The following is a 20,947-nucleotide window of genomic DNA, read 5'->3' on the forward strand; positions in this document are numbered from 1 at the left end:
GACTAGACTCACTGAGGGAAAATTCCAGACGTACCTTAATTATGCACGGAGGAATACCAACCGTCTTACCAAAATGAGATCATAAATATAGAGAATTGAGTTGTCTTTTGTTCCTAAAAGATTAATATCAAGGGCTGAACTAAACCATAATTGAAAGCTAAGACCTCTTTCCATTAAAAAACACGCAACGAAATGTACGGATGAATATGAGAATTATACTCAAACTTTTTTTAACGGTAATGAGAGAAAAAAGAAGAGGAAACATCATTCTTGGGTTCAGTTTTATCGTCAGCATGTAGAGCTGCGAAAGCTGGTTTTGATAAAAAAGGAGAGAGAGAGAGAGGAGAGAGAAAAATACCGGGGCACTAAGAGAATAGAGGAGAGAGTGAAATCCTGCTTTCTTGTTTCTTCTTCTTCCTCCTCCTCCTCTCCTAAGGTTTTTTTTTGGGCACCAGCACCCCTCAATATAGAATCTTGATTTTTTTTTATCTCAATTATATAAGTTATGGGTATGGTTTTACGTCTATAATAATAAAATAACAAAGTATATAAATTTCTAAGCTTCAACTTTTAGATTTATTGTGATGGGAAGTGGGATCACAAATCAAGATTTGGCTCTTTCTTCCAAATCTATGGACCCTCCTAAATTGAAGAAAAGGCTTTATCAAGTTTGGAAGGGTCGCAATGTAAGCTCCTTTTTTCCCCCTTTAACCACATTAATTCTTTATCTTTCTTTTTGTAGAAATTCATTGCATTGCATGTAATGGTGTATGAAAGAAATTTGTCTAAAGTTGTTAAATTCTCTTAACAAATTTATGGTAATTAGAATGAGCCTTGTGCAAAATCTTACATATGATAACATATATATGCACCTGGTTAACTATTTCACCTTGTGAATCGAGAGAAAGCCAAGAGTCTATTGTTAATGTGTTTAACTTCTATCTGGTCAGATAACAAAAAGAAATACTGAAATTAAATGAAAAATGCCACTGATTTGAGGTTCAATTACCTTATCCCATAGACCATAGTAAATCACATTATCTTTGAGGAAGATGTCCAGGGCCAGTTCAAGATTAGTTTAGTAGTAATCGGCCTTTGGCCTTTGAGAAAGAGATTTGTACTAAAGAATTGTGGCATTGTTGTTGCCAATATATGAGCTTAAATAGAGATGCTTTATCAAGTTGGGCCAAACTCAACCCCAAAAGCTAGTTCATGAGGGGAGGATTGCTCAAGTCCATATAAGGAGACCAACCAGTCCATTCCCCAACCAATGTGGGACTCTAACATCCCTGGCACGCCCAGACTACCAACTGGAGCGTGGACAATATATCATAGGGGCCCAAACGGGAATAGACCTGACTCTAATACCATGTAAAGATATGGCACTTGGGCCCAACTCAACCTCAAAAGCTAGCTCATGAGGGGAGGATTGCCCAAGTTCATATAAGGAGACCACCAGCCCATTCCCCAACCAAAGTGGGGCTCTAATCCACTATAACACCTTGTGATCTCGGTTATCATTTGCAGCTTCAGCATGTAGTAGGGGCTTTTACAAATTCATATTGGCTTCATTTATCATAAGCTAATGCAAGCAGCCAATTACTACCTATCTTTTAATGCAGAATAGCTCAATCTTAAAAGCTTTGTCTAATGTTTCAGAAATTTCTCTGTGGGGGGAGATTGATCTTTGGTCCTGACGCAGCATCACTTTACTTATCAACATTTCTGATAGGGACTCCTGCATTGACATTTTGCATAAAAATGCTTTTGATGATACCAAAAGTGAGTCCAGTATATGGGCATGTTGTCCTTATTGGGGGACTCATCATCTCAGTTTTGGTATGTCGTTAAATACTTGAGGATAAAATCACATAAATTTTATACTAAGAATGCTAAAACCTACTAATTAATAAAGTGATTCAATGCAGGCCTTGAGTTTTCTGTTCATGACATCTTCAAGCAATCCAGGAATAGTTCCTAGGAACTCAAGACCACCCGACTTGGATGAAATATTAAATACAAGTACGGCATCTATGGAGTGGGTCAACAATGCTGCCCCTGATGTAAAGTTACCGAGAACAAAGGATGTTTTTATCAACGGTCATTCTGTCAAAGTCAAGTTCTGTGACACATGTTTGCTATATCGTCCACCACGTGCTTCCCATTGCTCAATTTGCAACAACTGCGTTCAGAGATTTGATCACCACTGTCCGTGGGTGGGTCAGTGTATTGGAGTTGTGAGTCATCTGTTCAATTCTTAGTATGGTTTCACTCTCTCTCTTCTGTTGAGATTTCAAGAGTAGGTTCTTTATCTTTTACATTGAAAAAAGAAATAAATTTTTAGGCATCCAACATTTTGTATCAGTTAATATTTGATTAGCTTCTACTCTTGTAGGGAAAAAGATACAGACATTTATTTTGTAAAACGTTATTCGATAGTTGGTCATCTCTGTCTATTGCTGATCAGGAAAGAAGCTGAATTGTTGTCTGCAGAGTTCGTCTGCTATAACAGAAAGCTTCCCTTTTTCGCTTCATCAAAAAATTTAACTTTTTCCTTTTGTTGCTCTGGTTGCAGCGCAACTATCGGTGCTTTATACTGTTCATATCAACAACAACAACTTTGTGCATATATGTTTTCACATTTTCGCTGCTGAACCTCCTTGGACAACCAGGAAGCTTTTTGCATGTCATGTCAAGGGATGTCATATCTGTGATTTTGATCGTATATTGCTTCATCGCTGTCTGGTTTGTCGGAGGGCTAAGCGTCTTCCATTTTTACCTAATGTCAACCAACCAGGTTATAATCTCACCCTTCAATCGTAGTTTCATATATCTAGAACACAGTTATTCAATAACGTAACATTCTTTTTTTTTTTCCGGATAAAGTAATAAATTTCATTGATGTTTGGGCAAAACAAAGAATATTTTAGGTAAACTGAGAGTTCATCCGGTAAAGATAATCTAACAAGAAAGCCAGTGCAGAGCATTGAGTATAATGTTTATTTATTTGTGATCACATTAAACTTCCCAAAACTATTCTATGGCTTCTTTTGATGTTTGCTTCTTATGGACTCTTCGATGGATGCAGAACATTTATGTTATCCAAATATTGTTCTTTTCTTTGAGAAAAGTATGTGTGGAGTCTTATTTGTGTGGCACATGTTATTGCAGACGACGTATGAAAACTTCAGATATCGTTATGAAAAGAAAGAGAACCCATACAGTCGTGGCATTTTGAAGAATCTCAAGGAAATTTTATGCTCTAAGCCCTCACCTTCATTGGTCAACTTTCGCGAGTGGGTGATTGAAGAAGACGATCCAAGTGTGAAATCCGTCTCCATGAGTCATAAATTTGGTTCAATCAACTCTAAAGGGAAGTTTGATTTAGAGATGGGGGGCATACTTGGAAAAGACGGTACTTTGCAGAACATGGATTATAGTGGCATTGATGACACTTTGAAGAAGACGACAAGTGATAATGCAAATTTTGATCCTCTTTTCTTTCCTGATGATCAAGATACGAATGATGCAGAGTCGACGCATTCAAATGGTCTAAGAACAGTGGAAGATGACAGAACTGAGCAAGTTAGCAACCTGCAGGGATCTTCATAGATAAAGGTAATATTTTCTTATATATATAAAAGTATTTCACAAGAAGAAGGACAAATTAGTTATGTACAGGAAGCATCCTTGAGCTGGAAAAGATTGATCATAACTAGTAGTGATTATGTGCACACAGCTGAAATTTGCAATACACGTAAATATTGTGTTTATTATCACTTGTATTTTCAACCCTGCATCAGGTGTACTGATATTGTAGCTTGGATTGGACTACTTGCTGTGTTATCCTCTTTAGCTAATGTTAATAGAGATGACATTTTCCCCTCAATGTTTCTCTGTGAAAGAATGATTTCATTTTACTAGATTCTGATGAAACTAAAGTAACCAAGAAACTTCAAAGACTGATAATCACACTACTCACTGTTTATTTTTAGGCAATTTTCTTATATATGTTCTAACCTTTTTGCCCTTGAGGGGACATTTGCTGTAAAATATGTGTCTGATATTGTTCTATTCAGCGGTTCATCAAACTTTGGAAGTCTGATTTCTCTGAATTTGGTTAGTTTTTGAAAGTAGCTAGTGCTGTTTTTTAACTTGAGATCATTGCCCTTTATTGATGAAAACACTAGATGATACTATGCAATTTTAGACAAGTCAATGACAGAAACATGCAATGTTTTCACAGGTCGAGCGAATGAATGATGCTTATCGACATACATTATGATGGCACCATCTTTGAATGCAGAGGTTGATTTTGTGGAGGCTGAAACGCGAGTAGTTGCTTCTTTTATGTCTTCAAATATGGAAATTACACCCAAAGGAACTCTTTTGGAAAGTCTTTGGTACATAAATGAAACATAGAGAGTGGGAAATTGGAGCTAAATGAGGGCACTCTCTTGTACAGTATTTATATGATTTATTTATGTTCTTTCCAACTTGTCTCGTTGTTCACATTTTCTCCAATTTTATATTAGATTTAACGCTTTCCTATCTATCTATCTATCTATCCATCCATCCATCCATATTTGTTCTAATATTTTGCGGCTGTTATAGTAAAATGATGTTATATAACATAACATAAAAAATTGGTTCCAAGAAAATTTGGTCGTTATAGTGAAATACTATTATAGAGAATGACTGTTTTAAAGAAGTCTTGAAACAATTATTTATTTAACTTCTAAAGTCGCTCCACGAACCTATATAAGTTTGAGGCAAGTACTATGTCGAGATTGTGTTGAGATTCAAGATATAAGTATTGGATGTGTGTGGTTATAATAATTTCTATAGTATGAGAGTTGTTTAGCCATTTAAGCATGACTACATATTAATGTGTTGATGAAATGACATAATTGAATTTGAGTATTGTTGGCTACGTTAAGTAAGTTAGTTCCCTCGGATAGTCGGATAGGCTAAACTTTCTAGGCCACGACCCTATTAACATTTTAGTAAAAAATACTCAATGTATCTGAAAAACAGTTAAATGGTCAAGACATTGCAATTTAAATTAAAATAGTTAAAATTATTGCAGTTATGATTATTAGAATGGTTAAAAGATAAATCTTTCAACACTAAATTTTTTCACCCTTTTTCCCACATTACATGTCACCAACCTTTTTTCTAGTTTCTCACCCGGTGTCCGATAATTGCATTGGCCTGGACCAGATTAAATCCGGATTCGTGTCGGAAAATCATATATTGGGAGGGTAAAGTGCTCCCTAACAAAGACGATGACTCTATACCTAAGTCTCGAACCCGAAACCTCTAGTTAATAATAAAAAAATATTTACCATTTCACTACGACCTTGTTGGCGCATATCACCAACTCGATGAGCAGTGGAATACATGACTATCAAATCTAAAAAATAACAAAAACTTAAAAAAAAAAAATCACAAAACCTCCTCCCCCCCCCCCCCCAACAACACCCAGAGACAACACACGTACCAAAACAGGAATGTTTCTCTTTGTAATGATAGCCAATGCTTCATTGGTATATTCCATTCCTAAGACAAATGAATTGTGCTGTGCCTGCACGTTTTTGCCTAAACAACAAGCACCAGACTGTACAATATTGAAAACACGGTTTTCTATTTCGTAATATAAAACACAGAAATGAAGGAATTTTTGAAAATAATAGTTTAATCCTTGATCATTGGCTTAAATAATATTTTTCTCCACTCCCAATCTCGAGAAGAATATTTGTCACGACTTACTTTACAAAATAATTACTATTTGTGTGTCTCTCTGTGTGTCTGCAGGCTTGTCCATATCATATTTATATAATTATATTTCTAGTTATGGATTTATGATTCAAAATATTTTAACTCTATGTTGTCTTAATTTATTTTGAAAGGCTATGTAGCTTTGTATTATTTGTTGCCACTTGCCATAAGTTCAACAATAAGAATTTATAAATCGAATAGTTGTGAAGAGATTTATGTGAATGATGATTAGATTTGCATCTTGTTAATAAATGCTTAATATTAACTGGTGCGTTTAGAGAGTGACTGAGAACAATTGGAGTATAAGTTATTACATGGTTTAACTTATTTGGTTGGTCAAGTAATTACATAATCTAGTTTAATTACACCATTTACTTTACACCCGACAATTTTCATCTCTAGTAGGGAATTATAACAACAATAATAAATTTAGTGTAATCCAATAAGTGGGGTATGTGGAGAATAGTGAGTACACAGTCTTAGCCCTATGTTGTACAGGTTGAGAAGATGTTCTGATAGACCCTCGGCTCAAAGCAAACATGCATAATCACAACAATATAGAGAAAGAAATACAGTAGCGTAAAAATCAGGAAAACAGTAACAACAACAAGATAGTAGAAAAACCAAAAGACAAGCAACCTCAAATAATAAAAGAATTCTAAGAATATGAAAATGTTAAAATAACACTGCTGCTACTAGAATGAAAGGAAAGACGCTCAAGTGCCTACTAACATTCTCCTAGAGAATTGGAGAGTGTAATTGCTCCACTTAATTAAATAAATTAACAAAGAATTACTTAATCACAAGAGCTTATCATTAATGCAACTACACCTAATTACACTCAAATTCAAAAGCTAATGCCACTTAACAAAAAGGCTACTTAAGAATACTACAATATTTCTAGGGAAAATTTATCATCCAAACCCAATTTGACTATTTCTATAACCGAGAATTAACCAAGTTTAGAGTTGCAGCCGGACAAAATCACTATAAATTACGATATTTCATTTAGGACTAAACATAATAAAGAATTTGTTATAAAATAAAAACTGTAAAGTAAATAAATCGAAGACAAGTATAGAGAGAGTGATTGATATATTATTCAATTTCAAATTGATGTACATAATGAACAAAAATCTCCTCTATTTATAAAAGAAAGGAAGCAGTTGTGAGACTTTTCAGGAAGCAGCTGCAAGACTTTTCAGGATGCAGCTGCGAGGCTTTTCTTGAGCTGCTTGTAAGTTGTCTGTATGAGCTGCTCGTAACCTGCCGGTTTAACAAGAAGCTGCTGCAAGTCATTTCATTGAGTTGCTTGCAACCTGCCTGCATCAGCTACTTGTAGATAAACTTCAATGAAGTACTAAATGGATAGTCTTCTTCGGGAAGAGTATCTACAATGACGTAATAAATAGACATCCACAATAATATTTTCATAACACTCCCTCTTGGATGTTCATTATTAAGTGCCTCGTTAAAACCTTACTAGGAAAAACCCAAAAAATAAAAAAATTCTAGTCAAGAAAAAAGAGTACACTAATAATATACATTGCAATGTGCCTCATTAAAAACCTTACCAGGAAAACCCAATGGGAAAAAAGAGTATAGTGCATACTTTACTCCCCCTGATAAAGACGTTATTTCAAATACCTAAGTCTCCGCATTCCAATCTTCTATAGCATCTACTTGAAGGTTGTGGTTGGCAAAGACTTGGTGAACAAATCTGTTTGATGTTAGTTGAACGGATTTGTTGCACATCAATCTCACCATTTTTCTGAAGATCATGTGTGTAGAATAATTTTGGTGAAATGTGTTTCGTTCTATCTCCTTTTATAATTTCTCTCTTCGATTGGGCTATGCATGCATCATTATCTTCATATAAAATTGCGGGTCTTCTATCACATTCCAAACCACATTTTTCTCGAATGAAATAAATCACTGATCTCAACTATACGCATTCCCTACTTGCTCCACATGTAAACAAGTAGCTGGTTTGGGATCGAGCTTTATAGGGATCAAATATATAACTTGTATCTGCATAACCAACAAGATCTGCACTATCTTTGTTTGCATAAAGCAAACTCATATTAAGAATCCCCTTTAAATATCGTAATATATGCTTAGTCCAGTTCCAATATCTCCATGTAGGAGAAGAACTATATCTTGCTAGTAAATAAACATAAAATATTATGTGAGGCCCTGTAGCATTAGAAGAATACATAAGCGCACCAATTGCACTAAGATAGGATATATTAAGACCAAGGAGTTCCTCATCCTCTTCTGGAAGTCGGAACGGATCTTTATTCACTTCAAATGATCAAATAATCATTGGTGTACTCAATGTGTGTGCTTTGTCCATATAAAAATATTTTAAGACCCTTTCTGTATAGGCAGATTGATGGATAAAGATTACATATGCTAAATGTTCAATTTGCATACCAAGACAAAGTTTTATCTTTCCAAGATCTTTCATCTCAAATTCTTTCTTAAGTTATTCAATTACCTTTTGGAGCTCTTCTGGAGTTCCAACAAGATGTATGTCATCAACATAAATAACAAGTATAACAAATTTAGATGACATTTTTATTATAAAAATACATGGACAAATGACATCACTTACGTAACCTTCTTTCAGCAAATATTCACTGAGGCGATTATACCAATGCGCTCAGATTCCTTTAAACCGTACAAAGACCTTTGTAATCTGATCGAGTATATTTCTCGAGACTTTGAACTATATGCTTCGGGCATTTTAAATCCTTCAGGGATTTTTATAGAAATTTAAACAAATGAGGCATATAGGTTATGACTTGCATTTAAATGGCATGACATCTTCAGGTGTCTGGACTGCAGGTCCGATCCTCACAATCTTTTACAATTTTTTGCACTATATTGTATCAAATATATCGTCGACGATCATTTTGTATCGGTTCGCAAGCGACATAACTTGTTGAGATCTCTTCACTTTCTTTATTTCAGGTACCTGAACTTCTTCTGGAGTTTCATGAAATGTTATGTCGTGAGCTCTTCTAGAGCTTATTTCCTCCTTATTATGATCATTTTGATCATTTGCTCCTATCCTTTTCAAGGATTGTTACCTTTGGAATCGATTGGTCTACCACGCTTCATGCGTACAGTAAACTCTATCCTTCAGGGACTTCAATTTTAATAGGAGCATTTGCAGCTGAAATGTGATATTTTATTTTGGATCAACAAATGCTTCTAGCATTTGACTTGAATTATCTTCTGAATGAGGATCACACTAATGATATAATTCGATTAATATAACATATTTTTTAACTGCTTATTTCATCTCCCTAATGTTAGAAAAACTAACATATATCCCAAATCTTTTTTGGGAAACCTATCTTTGTGCTTTGTGGTAGAGAAATTAATTATATACCACGCATCAAAAGTTATTAGATAGTAAAAATATTTAATTTCTGATCCTAAACCAATTATGAAGGGAGGACTTATCATATATTGTTGGTCCGATGCATACAAGTGCTGCTGCATGAAATTTAAAAAATCTTAGACCTAACACATGAATCTTTATTCTCATAAGCAATACTTTAGCTATTAATAGGAGGTATTCAATGCTAACCAGTTTGGATATAAACCAGCGTTATCAAAATGAACTGTCTTGATTTCATAATCTGAAAATTATGCTCTTAATTGAGAAAAGCAATTTCAAATACCAAACTGCAAGTTGACAATAATCGCGCATGTAACCATCTCATGTATGTATCTATAAGTGGTTCACATGATAGGTGAATGGGCCCATATTCACCTTTTATATATTTTAGAATTAGGGGTCTTAGTCCCAACTTTAGCTAGTATAATCATATTATTATGAGAACAAGCAACACAAGAAAATTCTTGAAGAATCTTCTAGTTCTTCAATATATACTTATCAGAATTCTCAATTAGCTCATCATATTTAAACCAGATGGCAAATAAAAACATCTAGTTTATTATGGCATGTGTTATCTTTTAGTAAACTTCTGGTTTACTATGGCATAAACTTTTATATCAGTAAACTTCTGATTTACGGTGGCTGTTTTGTATAAGTAAATTTCTAATTTACTGTAGCTACTTTTGCCTCAGTAAAAATTTTTGGTTTACTATGACTGCTACATAATATAGTACAAATTGAAGAATAAGGCGGGTAACTTCTCACATACATATTTATCCCTTATGATTGTGGAAATATGAAGATTTTCAATCTTTCAATCACTTGTAGTCTTAGTATGATTGTCATTTGTATTAGTAAACTTCAGATTTATCATATCATATGTTTTGACCACAATAATGACAAATAAGCTATTCGGGAGCCTTCACTTTATTGTCCATAATCAAATATTATTCAGACACTACTTGTCTCATGTGTCTTCCAGACAAACAGTTAGCTCTTCAGGAGCTTTTGCTAAATTTTGTACTACCAAATATTGCTCAAATACTTCTGGTGTCATGAGAGAAAATCATAATCAAATGAACAATATAAAGCCAATTTTAAATTTATAAATGACAAAAATTAAGAATTTTAATATTTCTACTACTAACTTGGTGACAAATATCTCCTTCAAGGAGAAATACCATTAACATCTGAATATTTTGTATCAATGCGGCAACCACATAGTCATTGCATCCTTTAAGGAAAGATACACGAGTTGTTATTTACTTCAGGGAACTCAATAACTAACCATAATATATTAATGTGGTTGTGGTAGAAAACAAGAATGCTTTTGCCTTAGAATGATACTTAATAAAATTATTCATGATGTTTTACGTACAACAATTACGTGCGGCAATGATCTTTATGCCACAAAAATAATATTTATATCCTCTGTTATTCTAGCTCTTCAGGAGGTGAGTTGTGATATTTTTTCATTCACTCTAGGGAATAAAAATGTGCTTAAAAAGTAACTTTGAATAGCTCATTTTTTTTGTTTAAGCACAGAAAGACACAATTTCATAATATTTTCCTGCTTCAGGAGAAAAAAATTCAATTGTTTTACTACTTCAAGAGCAAATTTAAAATACGAAATATTGAGTACATATTCTTTCAATCATATTACCTCTTCTAGAGGTGAATCGTAATATATTTACATTAAGAGCGCATTCATATTTACAAGCTTTATTAATATTGTCACATTCACTTTCGGGAATGGATTAATATTATCAAAAGTTCTCTTCCTTCCGGAGATGGAACATAATTATCTGGACGTGCAATAACCACATTAAATTGTGATGGCGTATGGCATCTTTTAATATATTTGCTACTTTAGGAGCAAATTGAGGTATGTATGTAATATAGAGAAATTTTCTCTAACTTATCTTCATTGTAACCATAGCAAGCCTAAATTATCACGTTTGGTGGTCATACGCATATACCACTTCTAGTGACAAAATTTAGTTACAATGAGATATACGAAACACAACCACTTCTGATGGTTGTATATTTCTTGCAAACTCTGCTGGAGTTTAAGTGAATCTAACAATGTTATCCACTTTGTAATCATTTATTAAGATAATTAGGATGAAAATAAAAACTAAAATAAGTATTGTATACGTAGCACATAATCAAGCAATCAATGATAAAGATATTAAACCAAATATAAGCAAAAGGCTCAAATTACTTAACACAAATTTGGCCACTTCAGACATAAGTGATATCTACAATACTACTGGTAAGAAAAAAAACTCACCACCTTAAGAATATAATCTACCTTATGATGCTCAGAATGAACAAGATCTAACCACAGACGTAAGAGCGTTGCCTTACATCGGAGATGAACACTGAAATAGAAATTAAATTCGAAGTAAGTGCTCAAAATGACAGAGTTCGTGCTGACAACGTGTTATAAAATAAAAACTATAAAGTAAATAAACCGAAGACAAATATATAGAGAGGGATTGATATATTATTCAATTTCAAACTAATGTACGTAATGAACTGAAATCTCCTCTATTTATAGAAGAAAAGAAGCAGTTGCGAGGCTTTTTAGAAAGCAGCTGCAAGGCTTTTCAGGAAGAAGCTGCGAGACGTTTCTTGAGTTGCTTGTAAGCTGTCTGTATGAGCTACTCGCAACCTGCCTGTTTAACAAGAAGGTGCTGCAAGTCATTTCATTGAGTTGCTTGCAACCTGCCTGCATGAGCTGCTTGTAGATAAACTTCAATGGAGTACTAAATGGATACTCTTATTCAGGAAGATTATCTACATCGGAGTAATAAATAAATATCCACAATAATATTTTCATAACAAAATTCCATTTATCACAATTAATGTCAAATTTACTATTATCACAATTTCTTATTTCCCAGTTAACCATGCATAAAAAGAATAAATGTCTCTAAAAAGATTTAATTTATATACATTGATAATGTAAATTCCTTTTACACCATCAATTAATCACTTTTAATTTAACATATTGCAGACTTGTAGCAAATTACTTACCTTATCAACTAGATTACTAATTCCACTAATTATCTGGAGTTACTTGTAATTATGTTTAGGTATAATAATATAATTTTATTTTGTTTTTGCATTGTTTGTTACTAATTCCATTTATAGCCAGGTTCAAAATAGCAGTAGATACAACCAGATAACGGAATATCGGCAGAGAGAGAGAGAGAGTAAAACAAAAGTTCGTTAACTGAAACCCAAAACATTTTTTTAAAAATTAAATTTAATTAGAGAAAAGAGAAGTTCAAGAGAGAGAAAGAGAAAAAGCATAATTGGAGAATTTCACACATTGGATAGGTACATTTCATTAATATTTTTGGAGAGAAGAGAGAGAGAGAGAGAGAGAGGAAGAAAGTAGAGAATAGGGGGAAGAATCCTTTCTGGGTAAATCCGTTTGACACATAAACACAACAACAAAAAGCAGCTGTTTCTTGATCACATATTTTGTGTCAAAACCAAAAAAAAAATAAAAATAAAGAGACTTTCTCTTTCTCTCTCTTTTGCTACATATTTTATGTCCAAACCCCATTTCTTGAAACCCTCCTCAAGACTTTTAATTGCCTAATGTTCTTGAATTTGATATGATTTCTTTACATGGATTATTGCAAGCCGATTAATAGTAGGATAAGAAAAGGAGCTTGATTCTTATTTTGGGATTGGAAGCATAGCAATCCAGAAAGTTGAAATTTTTTTGGGTTGTTTTGTTTCCTTATATTCCAAAATTTCTAAGTTATGGTTCGTGAAAAACATAAACCTCTGAGGCTTTATCAGGTTTGGAAGGGAAGCAATGTAAGTGCCTTTTCTTGGATTCTGCTGTATCCCATATGTATTACTTAATAGAAAAGAATAGTGAGAATTGTCAGAACCATGTGAAGTTTTTATATAAGCAATTTAGAAGTTTAGTCATGTTGAATTTGGATAGGGGTGTTTTTTAGCTGAAACTTTAAGGGCTTCAGTGTTTAGACAGCATGGACTAGCTAATTGATCAATTTTCTTTAACGCAAACATCCTCTCTACCCTCCAGGTAGGGGTAGGGGTAGGTACTGCGTACACCCTACCCTCCTCAGACACCACTTGTGGGAATCCACTGGGTTTGTTGTTGTTGTTTAACTATTTGATGAGTTGAATTTGATTCTTTTCTTTCTTCTCTTTGCTCTATCTGTTTTAAGAATGATTAATTGGTAATAAGTGAAGCATTGATAGCTATGATTTGGGTTTTACATAAATGACAATTTTCACTTAAAATCGTGGACTTTATGCAAGTTGTTTATATTTGAACTTGAAGATGCTGCTTTCATCTACTTATATCCTTAAACTGCTTGTTCATATGACAATTATCAGTAAAAGTCTGCTTTCATCCAGCTGAAATTTTGCAAAACCAAGATGATGCAATTTTTATATTCTTAAATCGCTTGTTTCATATGGTCAAGTTGTTCTTAGTTTCACAGTAATAGTATCTTTCAATATAATGAATTATTCAGACCTCTCTATACCATATCTCTTACCTTCACTTTTTTGCTTTTAAATGTTACCAGAAATTCTTATGGGGAGGAAGATTGATCTTCGGTCCGGATGTGTCATCTTTGTTTCTATCGACACTTTTGATTGCTGGCCCAGCACTTGCATTTTGTATTAAGGTCTCTTGTGTAATCAGACATCGCATCAAAGAGCACAAAGATGCTGGTCCTTGGTATCCTATACTTGGGATTGGAGTAGTTCTTACCATTATGGTACGGAGTTTCTTCATCATCCTTAAATTAGTAGACGTGGGTGATTCTGCATTCTGCGTTCTCCCTTTTTGGATAACTTATTATTTTCCCTTTGGAGTTAATTGTGAGTAAATGTATAATCTGTAGCTGACTGATATGACTGGAATGTTGAAGCTGTTGACCAATTCTTTAATATCTTATGCAGGATATAGTTTTTCTCTTTATGACATCTAGTAGAGATCCTGGAATCGTCCCAAGAAACACAACACCTCCTGAATCTGATGAAACATTTGATTTACATACCCCTTCCATGGAATGGGTCAACGGTAGAACTCCTCATTTGAAACTTCCACGAACAAAAGATGTAATCGTGAATGGACACACAGTTAAAGTCAAGTACTGTGATACATGTTTGCTGTATCGGCCTCCTCGTTCATCTCATTGTTCTATCTGCAACAATTGTGTTCAAAGATTTGATCATCATTGTCCCTGGGTTGGTCAATGCATTGGACTTGTACGTATAGCTGACTATGCATTTTTTCAAGCAAACTTGAACTGGATTTGGGTTGTTTTTGTTACCAATTGATAAACTGTCTGCTTGTGTCACAATTATGGTTATGTCTAAGTTGAAATAATACTTGCATTGTGAAATGAATAAAATTCCATGACTGCATAGCAAAAAGTAAAAGCTCATGCTAGCCAAATTTAATATAGCTTTTCCTCACAATTCAGCTATAGAGTCTTTTTTTTCAAGAGCATAATTCTGGATTTCTACTTAATAATTTTCGTAGATTAACAGGGAATGCTATTATGTTGAGGAAAAGTGGAGCGTACTCATATATTAGTTTGGCAGGAGATGCTAATCAGCCTTATGAAATGATATAAGTGATGGCATGAGATATAAATCAGCCATATGAAGTATGATTCTATTGACATTCATCACAAAATATTGTTGAATGGGAAAGAACAAATTCATTGATGGCGAGGAATATATGCAGAGTAATGATTATATCTTAGTGAATGCGTGAGAAATTAGATAATCCTTTGCTAGAGTATGAGTTGTACAAAAGGAGAGGTTAAAGAATTGGAGAATGAATGAAGAGGGTTAAGTGTAGTTCCTTTTATTTCATAGCTTGAGATATTAATATCATTGTATTTCCTTTCAGTTCTTGTTATAAGTGATCTAGTGATAATACAAACAAAATGGAAGATTCTTCTTTTCTTCTACTCTATCACTTGGGAGTGTAAGTTGTCATGCAAATTTATGTCCTCAGAGAAATGAAGTTACTTCTGTTACTCAAGATCATAAAGCACTGGATGCAGTAGGATACTAGACATCACTTTAAATGAGATATTATGACTTCATTCCACCTTTGTATAATTTTCTTAAATTTTTTCTATTTCTCACTTGGTTGCAGCGGAATTACAGATTCTTCTACTTGTTCATATCTACTTCAACCATATTATGCATATATGTCTTCATCATATCTTTGGTCAATATTCTTCATCATGGTGGCAACGTATGGAGAGCTATTTCACAAGATATCTTGTCAGATGTTCTCATTGTATACTGCTTCATTGCTGTTTGGTTTGTTGGTGGCCTTACTATTTTCCACTTTTACCTGATTAGCACTAACCAGGTGAAATTTCTAACCAAGATGTATGCTGACAAATCAGTTATGGCTCATCTATAATATTATCTGCAATATGAGTTGTCTTATGATGAATTGACATTTGTAGAAACTTCATCTTAAAATTGCATTTTTTCTATGGTGAATCATGTCTTTCCATTTTAGTTAGAGTATATTGTATGCGCGCCTGTTCATAGTTAAAATATATCCTGCAGTATGAATTACTCCAAGCTAGCAGGAATTTCTGACTGCTAGGACATCAGAGCACATAAATACCAAGCTTTGTTGATTGTCCATCTAAACATCTAGTTGAATCTCTGTGCTTTGTTTTGAGCTGCAACATCTATTAATATATGAAAGTGAACCTGCTGACATGTCCAAGCGCGTAGAGTAATAATATGTGAAAGTGAACCTGCTGACATCTATTAAGACTATCCCCTTAAGTTTGTTTTGATATTTAATTGCAACCAGTGTATCCTCTCAACGTTCTTACTCCTGTTGTTCTTCAAGGTGTCGTTGCTTAGAATATTGACTTCCAAGGATTGAGCTCTTAAAATATCGGGCTATGATATGGATTTAACGTTAGTACAGAATTTATTAAATAAACCCCACTACCACCCCATCCAAAAGGTTAGGAGCTTACACTAAGGATGCACTTCCATAATTTTTCTTACTCTGCGGACAATAATCTACAACGCATCAAGATTATGAGAATCCCAGTATAGTGGCTCTAATACTCTCGGTGATGAATAGAGCATACTGCATTAATTGAGTTGTTCCGTGGACTATTTTCTTCATTTCACTCATGAGGTTCGTTACTGATTTGCCTTCTGGCTTGCTGGTCATAGTATTCTGAAAAACCAATTAAAATTCATCAACAGCAGAGGTCCAAATCTCATTTCTCCTTTATGGTTTAGGAGCTAGAGAAGTCCAATATATATGGTACAGTATGTTAGTGAAATTCTAAAGACAATATCTTGAACTTTTTCTTCCCCTAGTTTTGAGTTCTCTAAACCCCTTCCCCGCCCCACCGTGCATAGATGCGTTAAGATATGCACTTACAATTGAATGTTTGCTTACAGTTCTCTAATGTCACGCCCCAAAACCGAGGAGCGCGACCGGCGCTCAACCGAGTGAACCCGACCGAGCAAGCCTGTTAGATTTCCTTCTACCCAAACTCATCCACAAATGGAGATAATACATATTTTCATTAATTAGACAAAAAGGTGTTCACGTCTACAATACCAATTCATTTCCAATAGTTTCATCATTTTTAAAGTTTCACAAATGGACAAGTAATACAACCACAACATAATATATCTTGACTTACCCAGCACCAATACACAACCCACACTATGTCTACGGAGCCTCTATAGATAAAGAAGAGTACAATGATAATGCCGGCAACAAGGCCCCGGCTATACCTCAAACAAAATACACGAAGTACAAAAGATTCATGACCCCGGGATGAAGTGGGGCTTACCAAGTCAGCTGGGAAGAAGGTGTATTGCTATCACTGATTAATATCTCCTGCCGTGGAACCACCTGCAGCGCCCCCGGCAAAAGGACGTTAGTACTGTCGAATAGCACTAGTATGTATAACTAAACACCCTCTCAATAGAATGATAAATAATACAAACAAGATTATCATAATATCAATGAAAGCCTTAATCAACATCAAACCTCAATTTAGGATCAAGACAGTGTTCAAATTAATTTTCATATCTCACATTGAGAGATTTTTAGTATCGATATACCATTGTCCACAATACTATTATTCACAATACCATTATTCACAAAATCAGTACCACCGTACTCTCAGCACGGAGTCCGATCACGACCCGATCGGCTAGGCTATCTCATTAAAGACATCAACCACAATTACTCTCAATATCAATACCACCGTCTTTAACACGGAGTCTGATCACGACCCGATCGGCTAGGCTATCCATTAGGGACATCGACCAAAATCACAATTTCAATTACAATTTCCAGCACAATCACCACCATTTGTGCGGCATAATGTCCGATCACGACCCGACCGACTAGGCTGTCTTATTCGAGACATCAACCTTTTTATATCAATCATCGCATTTCATATTACTTTCACATTTTTTCATTTCATTGGCACTAATGGCCATAATTATAAGATCATTCTTGGCACGTTGGCCATATTCAGTATTTTATGCTCACCCTTTTCAATTTCAAATGTCGTCGTCATCATCAACAACAAATACAATTCAAATCAAGGTGTGTAGCACACATGTGAGCAATTTAGAGTCTAAGGCACATAGAGATATTTCACAAAATTTGGCATAATAGCCTTCGTTTGAACTTGACTTGAAGTCGAAACATTATTAATGCACAACCCATATTTTAACACACCCTCAATTGATAACATAACATGAATAAAGCATTTGGGATATAAGAGAACAGTTTAGCCAACATACGTCACTTGAGCTTCCTTACACTCTAAATGTTCCGGAATTCTTAGCAACTTCAATCTATTGTAGAAATATAACAAATTGAATCAAAATTAGGAAGATGCTCATGGTTCTAGCTCATTTGAGCATTTTATCAAACACTAGGTGTGCATTAAGGTTTCAAGGTCCTTTTATGGAGGATTCCATCATCCCACAACCCAATCTTTACCATTTTTAGCTCAAAACTCTTCTTACACCCTTTGATAACACATGCATGTAAAATAAACAACTCTCATGCCCAAAAATTATCTTGCTAATTACCCATTTCTAGATAAAATTCGAAATTGAGGGTTAGGGTGCTGAATCTTACCTCTAGGATGAAGACCTAGTGAGTTTCCCTTCTTAATCTTCCAAAACTTGAGCAAGAATTGAACACCTTCTCACTCTAGGGCACTCTCTCTCACTCTAAAATGTCAGATTATAGCTCAAAAATGGTCCAAAACGTGTATTTAACGAAGTAGGGTCGGGTTTTAAAAACCCTAAAATGAAGATCCGGAACAGGTTCTGCGGTCGCATATGCGACCGCATAATAGTTATGCGGACCGCATATCGGTCGCATAATTGCTGACCAAAACGACCAAAAATCTGTTTGTGTCTGCGGTCACTATGCGGTCCGCATAACTGTTCTGCGGTCGCATAGTGCACCGCATAACAATTATGCGGTCGCATAGTTGACCGCATAATTGCTTCCAACTGGCCCAATTAACTGCCTCACTGTGCGGCCATTATGCGGTCCGCAGAGTGATTGTGCGGTCGCATAATGGACCGCAGAAACGCATTTCATTCCCAAACATTTTCCTTTACTCTCTGGTGCATTGTTCAACCCAAAAAGTCTGAGCCGCGACTCGCAAGCTCGCCGCGAAGAATTTCTACGATCCTCAAACACGTAAGCCTAGTCCGGCACCATGAAACATTATTTTCTTTGCAAATTTTACCGGGCTTTACACTTAGTACTTCGAAATTTTTCCAGGGTGTTACATCTAATTTACCTGCTTGAAATATAAATCTGGTGTGTAGCTTCATGTTTTTTTACAGAACCGTTTCTTTTGTTTTTTCTTTTCGGTCACTTTTTGCAGACTACTTATGAAAACTTCAGGTATCGATATGATAAGAAGGAGAATCCCTATAATAGGGGGATGATTGAAAATATCAAAGAAGTTTTCTTGTCCAGGATCCCGCCTTCCTTAAATAATTTTCGAGTGATCGTTAAAGAAAATGACCTTGTAATGATTGAGCGACCAACTTCCAACTTTGTGGGAAATATCACTAGCTCAAAAGAGAAGATAGATATTGAGATGGGAACGATGTTTCCAGAGGATAGTGGACTTACACTTCCTGAAATTTTGCGGAATTTGGAATATGAGGAGATAGAGGATACTTTAAAAAGCAGGGAAGGAACAGGAGATACTTATTTTGATTCTGGTGATTATATACGAAGCATCTCCAGTTTAACGGAAAAAGTTGATATTGAGGATGGAGATAACTCTGCAGAAGATAAAGGAGTCGCACAGCCAGAAAATTCAGAGAATATGAATGGCAATAACATGAAGAAAATCTTCAAAAACAAGGATGACGACGGGAGAAATGATTATCATCCTTTTTGGTTTTCTCTTGAACAAGAAAAAGAAAGCGTAAAGAGCTCCACTCTAGGAAGTGGATCTAATGTAGAAGAGCACTCGGAAGAAGTAAATAGCTCGGCTCAGTATATGACACCAATAAATGAACCTAGCCCAAAGGTATCAATTTTTTTCATTTTCTTTCACTGTTTATTTTCTTTAAGCATATCCGTACTCTAGTTCTATGTAAAGACTAGGACCACATATATTGTTACTCTATTGAATGGTTGATAACACGAACCACAGTATGAATTAGATACACACACCAGGCACATGTGCAGTGTAGAACCAAGATTAAAGAGCCATTGCTTTGGCTTCATCGATGTTATACTTCAAGATGCATACTCAATCAGAAGGTTCAGGAACTGTAATGTGTTTGAGAGTGTTGGATCGATAATGTGATAATGTGTTTTAGTCTGTTGCTGGCGCTGTTCGTCTCTCTAAATGATCTATCACCCCCTTTAGTTATAAAAGATTAATGGTATTATTTGCTTTCCTCTTTCTTGATAAAGTTTTGGTTCTTCAACAGTAAAAATTGTCATCAGAGACTGCTGTAGTCTTTTGGATATTAATCAAAATGACATTACCATTTTTGTTTCAGGTCTAGCATACAGTACAAGGAACTCCCCCCTTGAGTCTTTTCCGTTTTACGTTGTGCACAAGCTGAGAAAATTTGCTCTCTTCAAGGATAGCATTTGGCAAGCTTGGGAATACTTGACCAAGATATGTGACTTGTCACATTTCATTGACAAGATCAGAAACGATTTGCAGAATTGTGTTTGAAATAATACAGGGTCTTGCTTGAGATGAGAGAGCAGATCCTGTTGGGGTTCAAAATTGTAGATAGATTGATGAGTAGCTCTTTTCTCTTAAATTGTTCATACTTTTGTCCAACTCCATGCAAAGTCTCCTTTTATTCTCTTAAAAACAGTGTGAATAGTTTGCAACAAGATGTGTAGCTATAGGGTTATGGAAAAATTGTTGGAGAACAAATAGATAGATGTGTGTAAATTTGATTTTGCAGCTTCTTATTCCACGTTTGTTTTCTATTGGAATGTTTTGAAATTTTTTTCCTTTTGGACCTTAGTCTCATGATAAATACCAAAGAAAGTTCCAATTGACTACTATTCATGGCATTTCCCTTTTGTTCTTGCTAGTTTGGCAAGATAAGAAGAAACAACAACTAAGGTAGGAAAGTTGCTACAAGTGGTGAAAGAAAAGCTATAAATTGTTAGTAACTTTCCTTCTTTATGTTATTATTTTT

The 20,947-nt window shown here is 34.8% G+C and overlaps 2 protein-coding genes across 2 annotated transcripts; both read left to right on the forward strand.

Annotated features, from left to right (window-relative positions):
- Window positions 1-260: 260 nt before the first annotated feature.
- Window positions 261-4,553, forward strand: LOC104089132 (probable protein S-acyltransferase 1). Its single transcript, XM_009593968.4, has 6 exons — window positions 261-686; window positions 1,660-1,839; window positions 1,929-2,237; window positions 2,576-2,797; window positions 3,172-3,618; window positions 4,247-4,553. Exons 1-5 carry the CDS (start codon window positions 585-587, stop codon window positions 3,610-3,612), a joined length of 1,254 nt encoding a protein of 417 aa, XP_009592263.1. The 5' UTR covers window positions 261-584; the 3' UTR covers window positions 3,613-3,618; window positions 4,247-4,553.
- Window positions 4,554-12,499: 7,946 nt separating this feature from the next.
- On the forward strand, window positions 12,500-20,732 carry LOC104089133 (probable protein S-acyltransferase 1). The gene is made up of 6 exons (XM_009593969.4): window positions 12,500-13,033; window positions 13,780-13,974; window positions 14,159-14,467; window positions 15,372-15,593; window positions 19,144-19,803; window positions 20,285-20,732. The coding sequence occupies exons 1-6, from the start codon at window positions 12,977-12,979 to the stop codon at window positions 20,288-20,290; spliced, it is 1,449 nt and encodes a 482-aa protein (XP_009592264.1). The 5' UTR covers window positions 12,500-12,976; the 3' UTR covers window positions 20,291-20,732.
- The last annotated feature ends 215 nt before the right edge of the window (window positions 20,733-20,947 follow it).

Source organism: Nicotiana tomentosiformis, chromosome 10 (genome assembly GCF_000390325.3).
Source record: "Nicotiana tomentosiformis chromosome 10, ASM39032v3, whole genome shotgun sequence".
In the NCBI taxonomy this organism is placed as follows: Eukaryota; Viridiplantae; Streptophyta; class Magnoliopsida; order Solanales; family Solanaceae; genus Nicotiana; species Nicotiana tomentosiformis.

What these genes read in the sequence shown, in the direction of transcription:
- LOC104089132 (XM_009593968.4), top strand. Translation starts at nt 585, where the DNA reads ATGGGAAGTGGGATCACAAATCAAGATTTGGCTCTTTCTTCCAAATCT. An exon ending in AAGTTTGGAAGGGTCGCAAT is followed by an intron (nt 687 to 1,659) that starts GTAAGCTCCTTT and finishes CTAATGTTTCAG; the next exon opens with AAATTTCTCTGTGGGGGGAG. An exon ending in TGGGTCAGTGTATTGGAGTT is followed by an intron (nt 2,238 to 2,575) that starts GTGAGTCATCTG and finishes CTCTGGTTGCAG; the next exon opens with CGCAACTATCGGTGCTTTAT.
- LOC104089133 (XM_009593969.4), top strand. Translation starts at nt 12,977, where the DNA reads ATGGTTCGTGAAAAACATAAACCTCTGAGGCTTTATCAGGTTTGGAAG. An exon ending in TTGGTCAATGCATTGGACTT is followed by an intron (nt 14,468 to 15,371) that starts GTACGTATAGCT and finishes ACTTGGTTGCAG; the next exon opens with CGGAATTACAGATTCTTCTA. An exon ending in ACCTGATTAGCACTAACCAG is followed by an intron (nt 15,594 to 19,143) that starts GTGAAATTTCTA and finishes CACTTTTTGCAG; the next exon opens with ACTACTTATGAAAACTTCAG.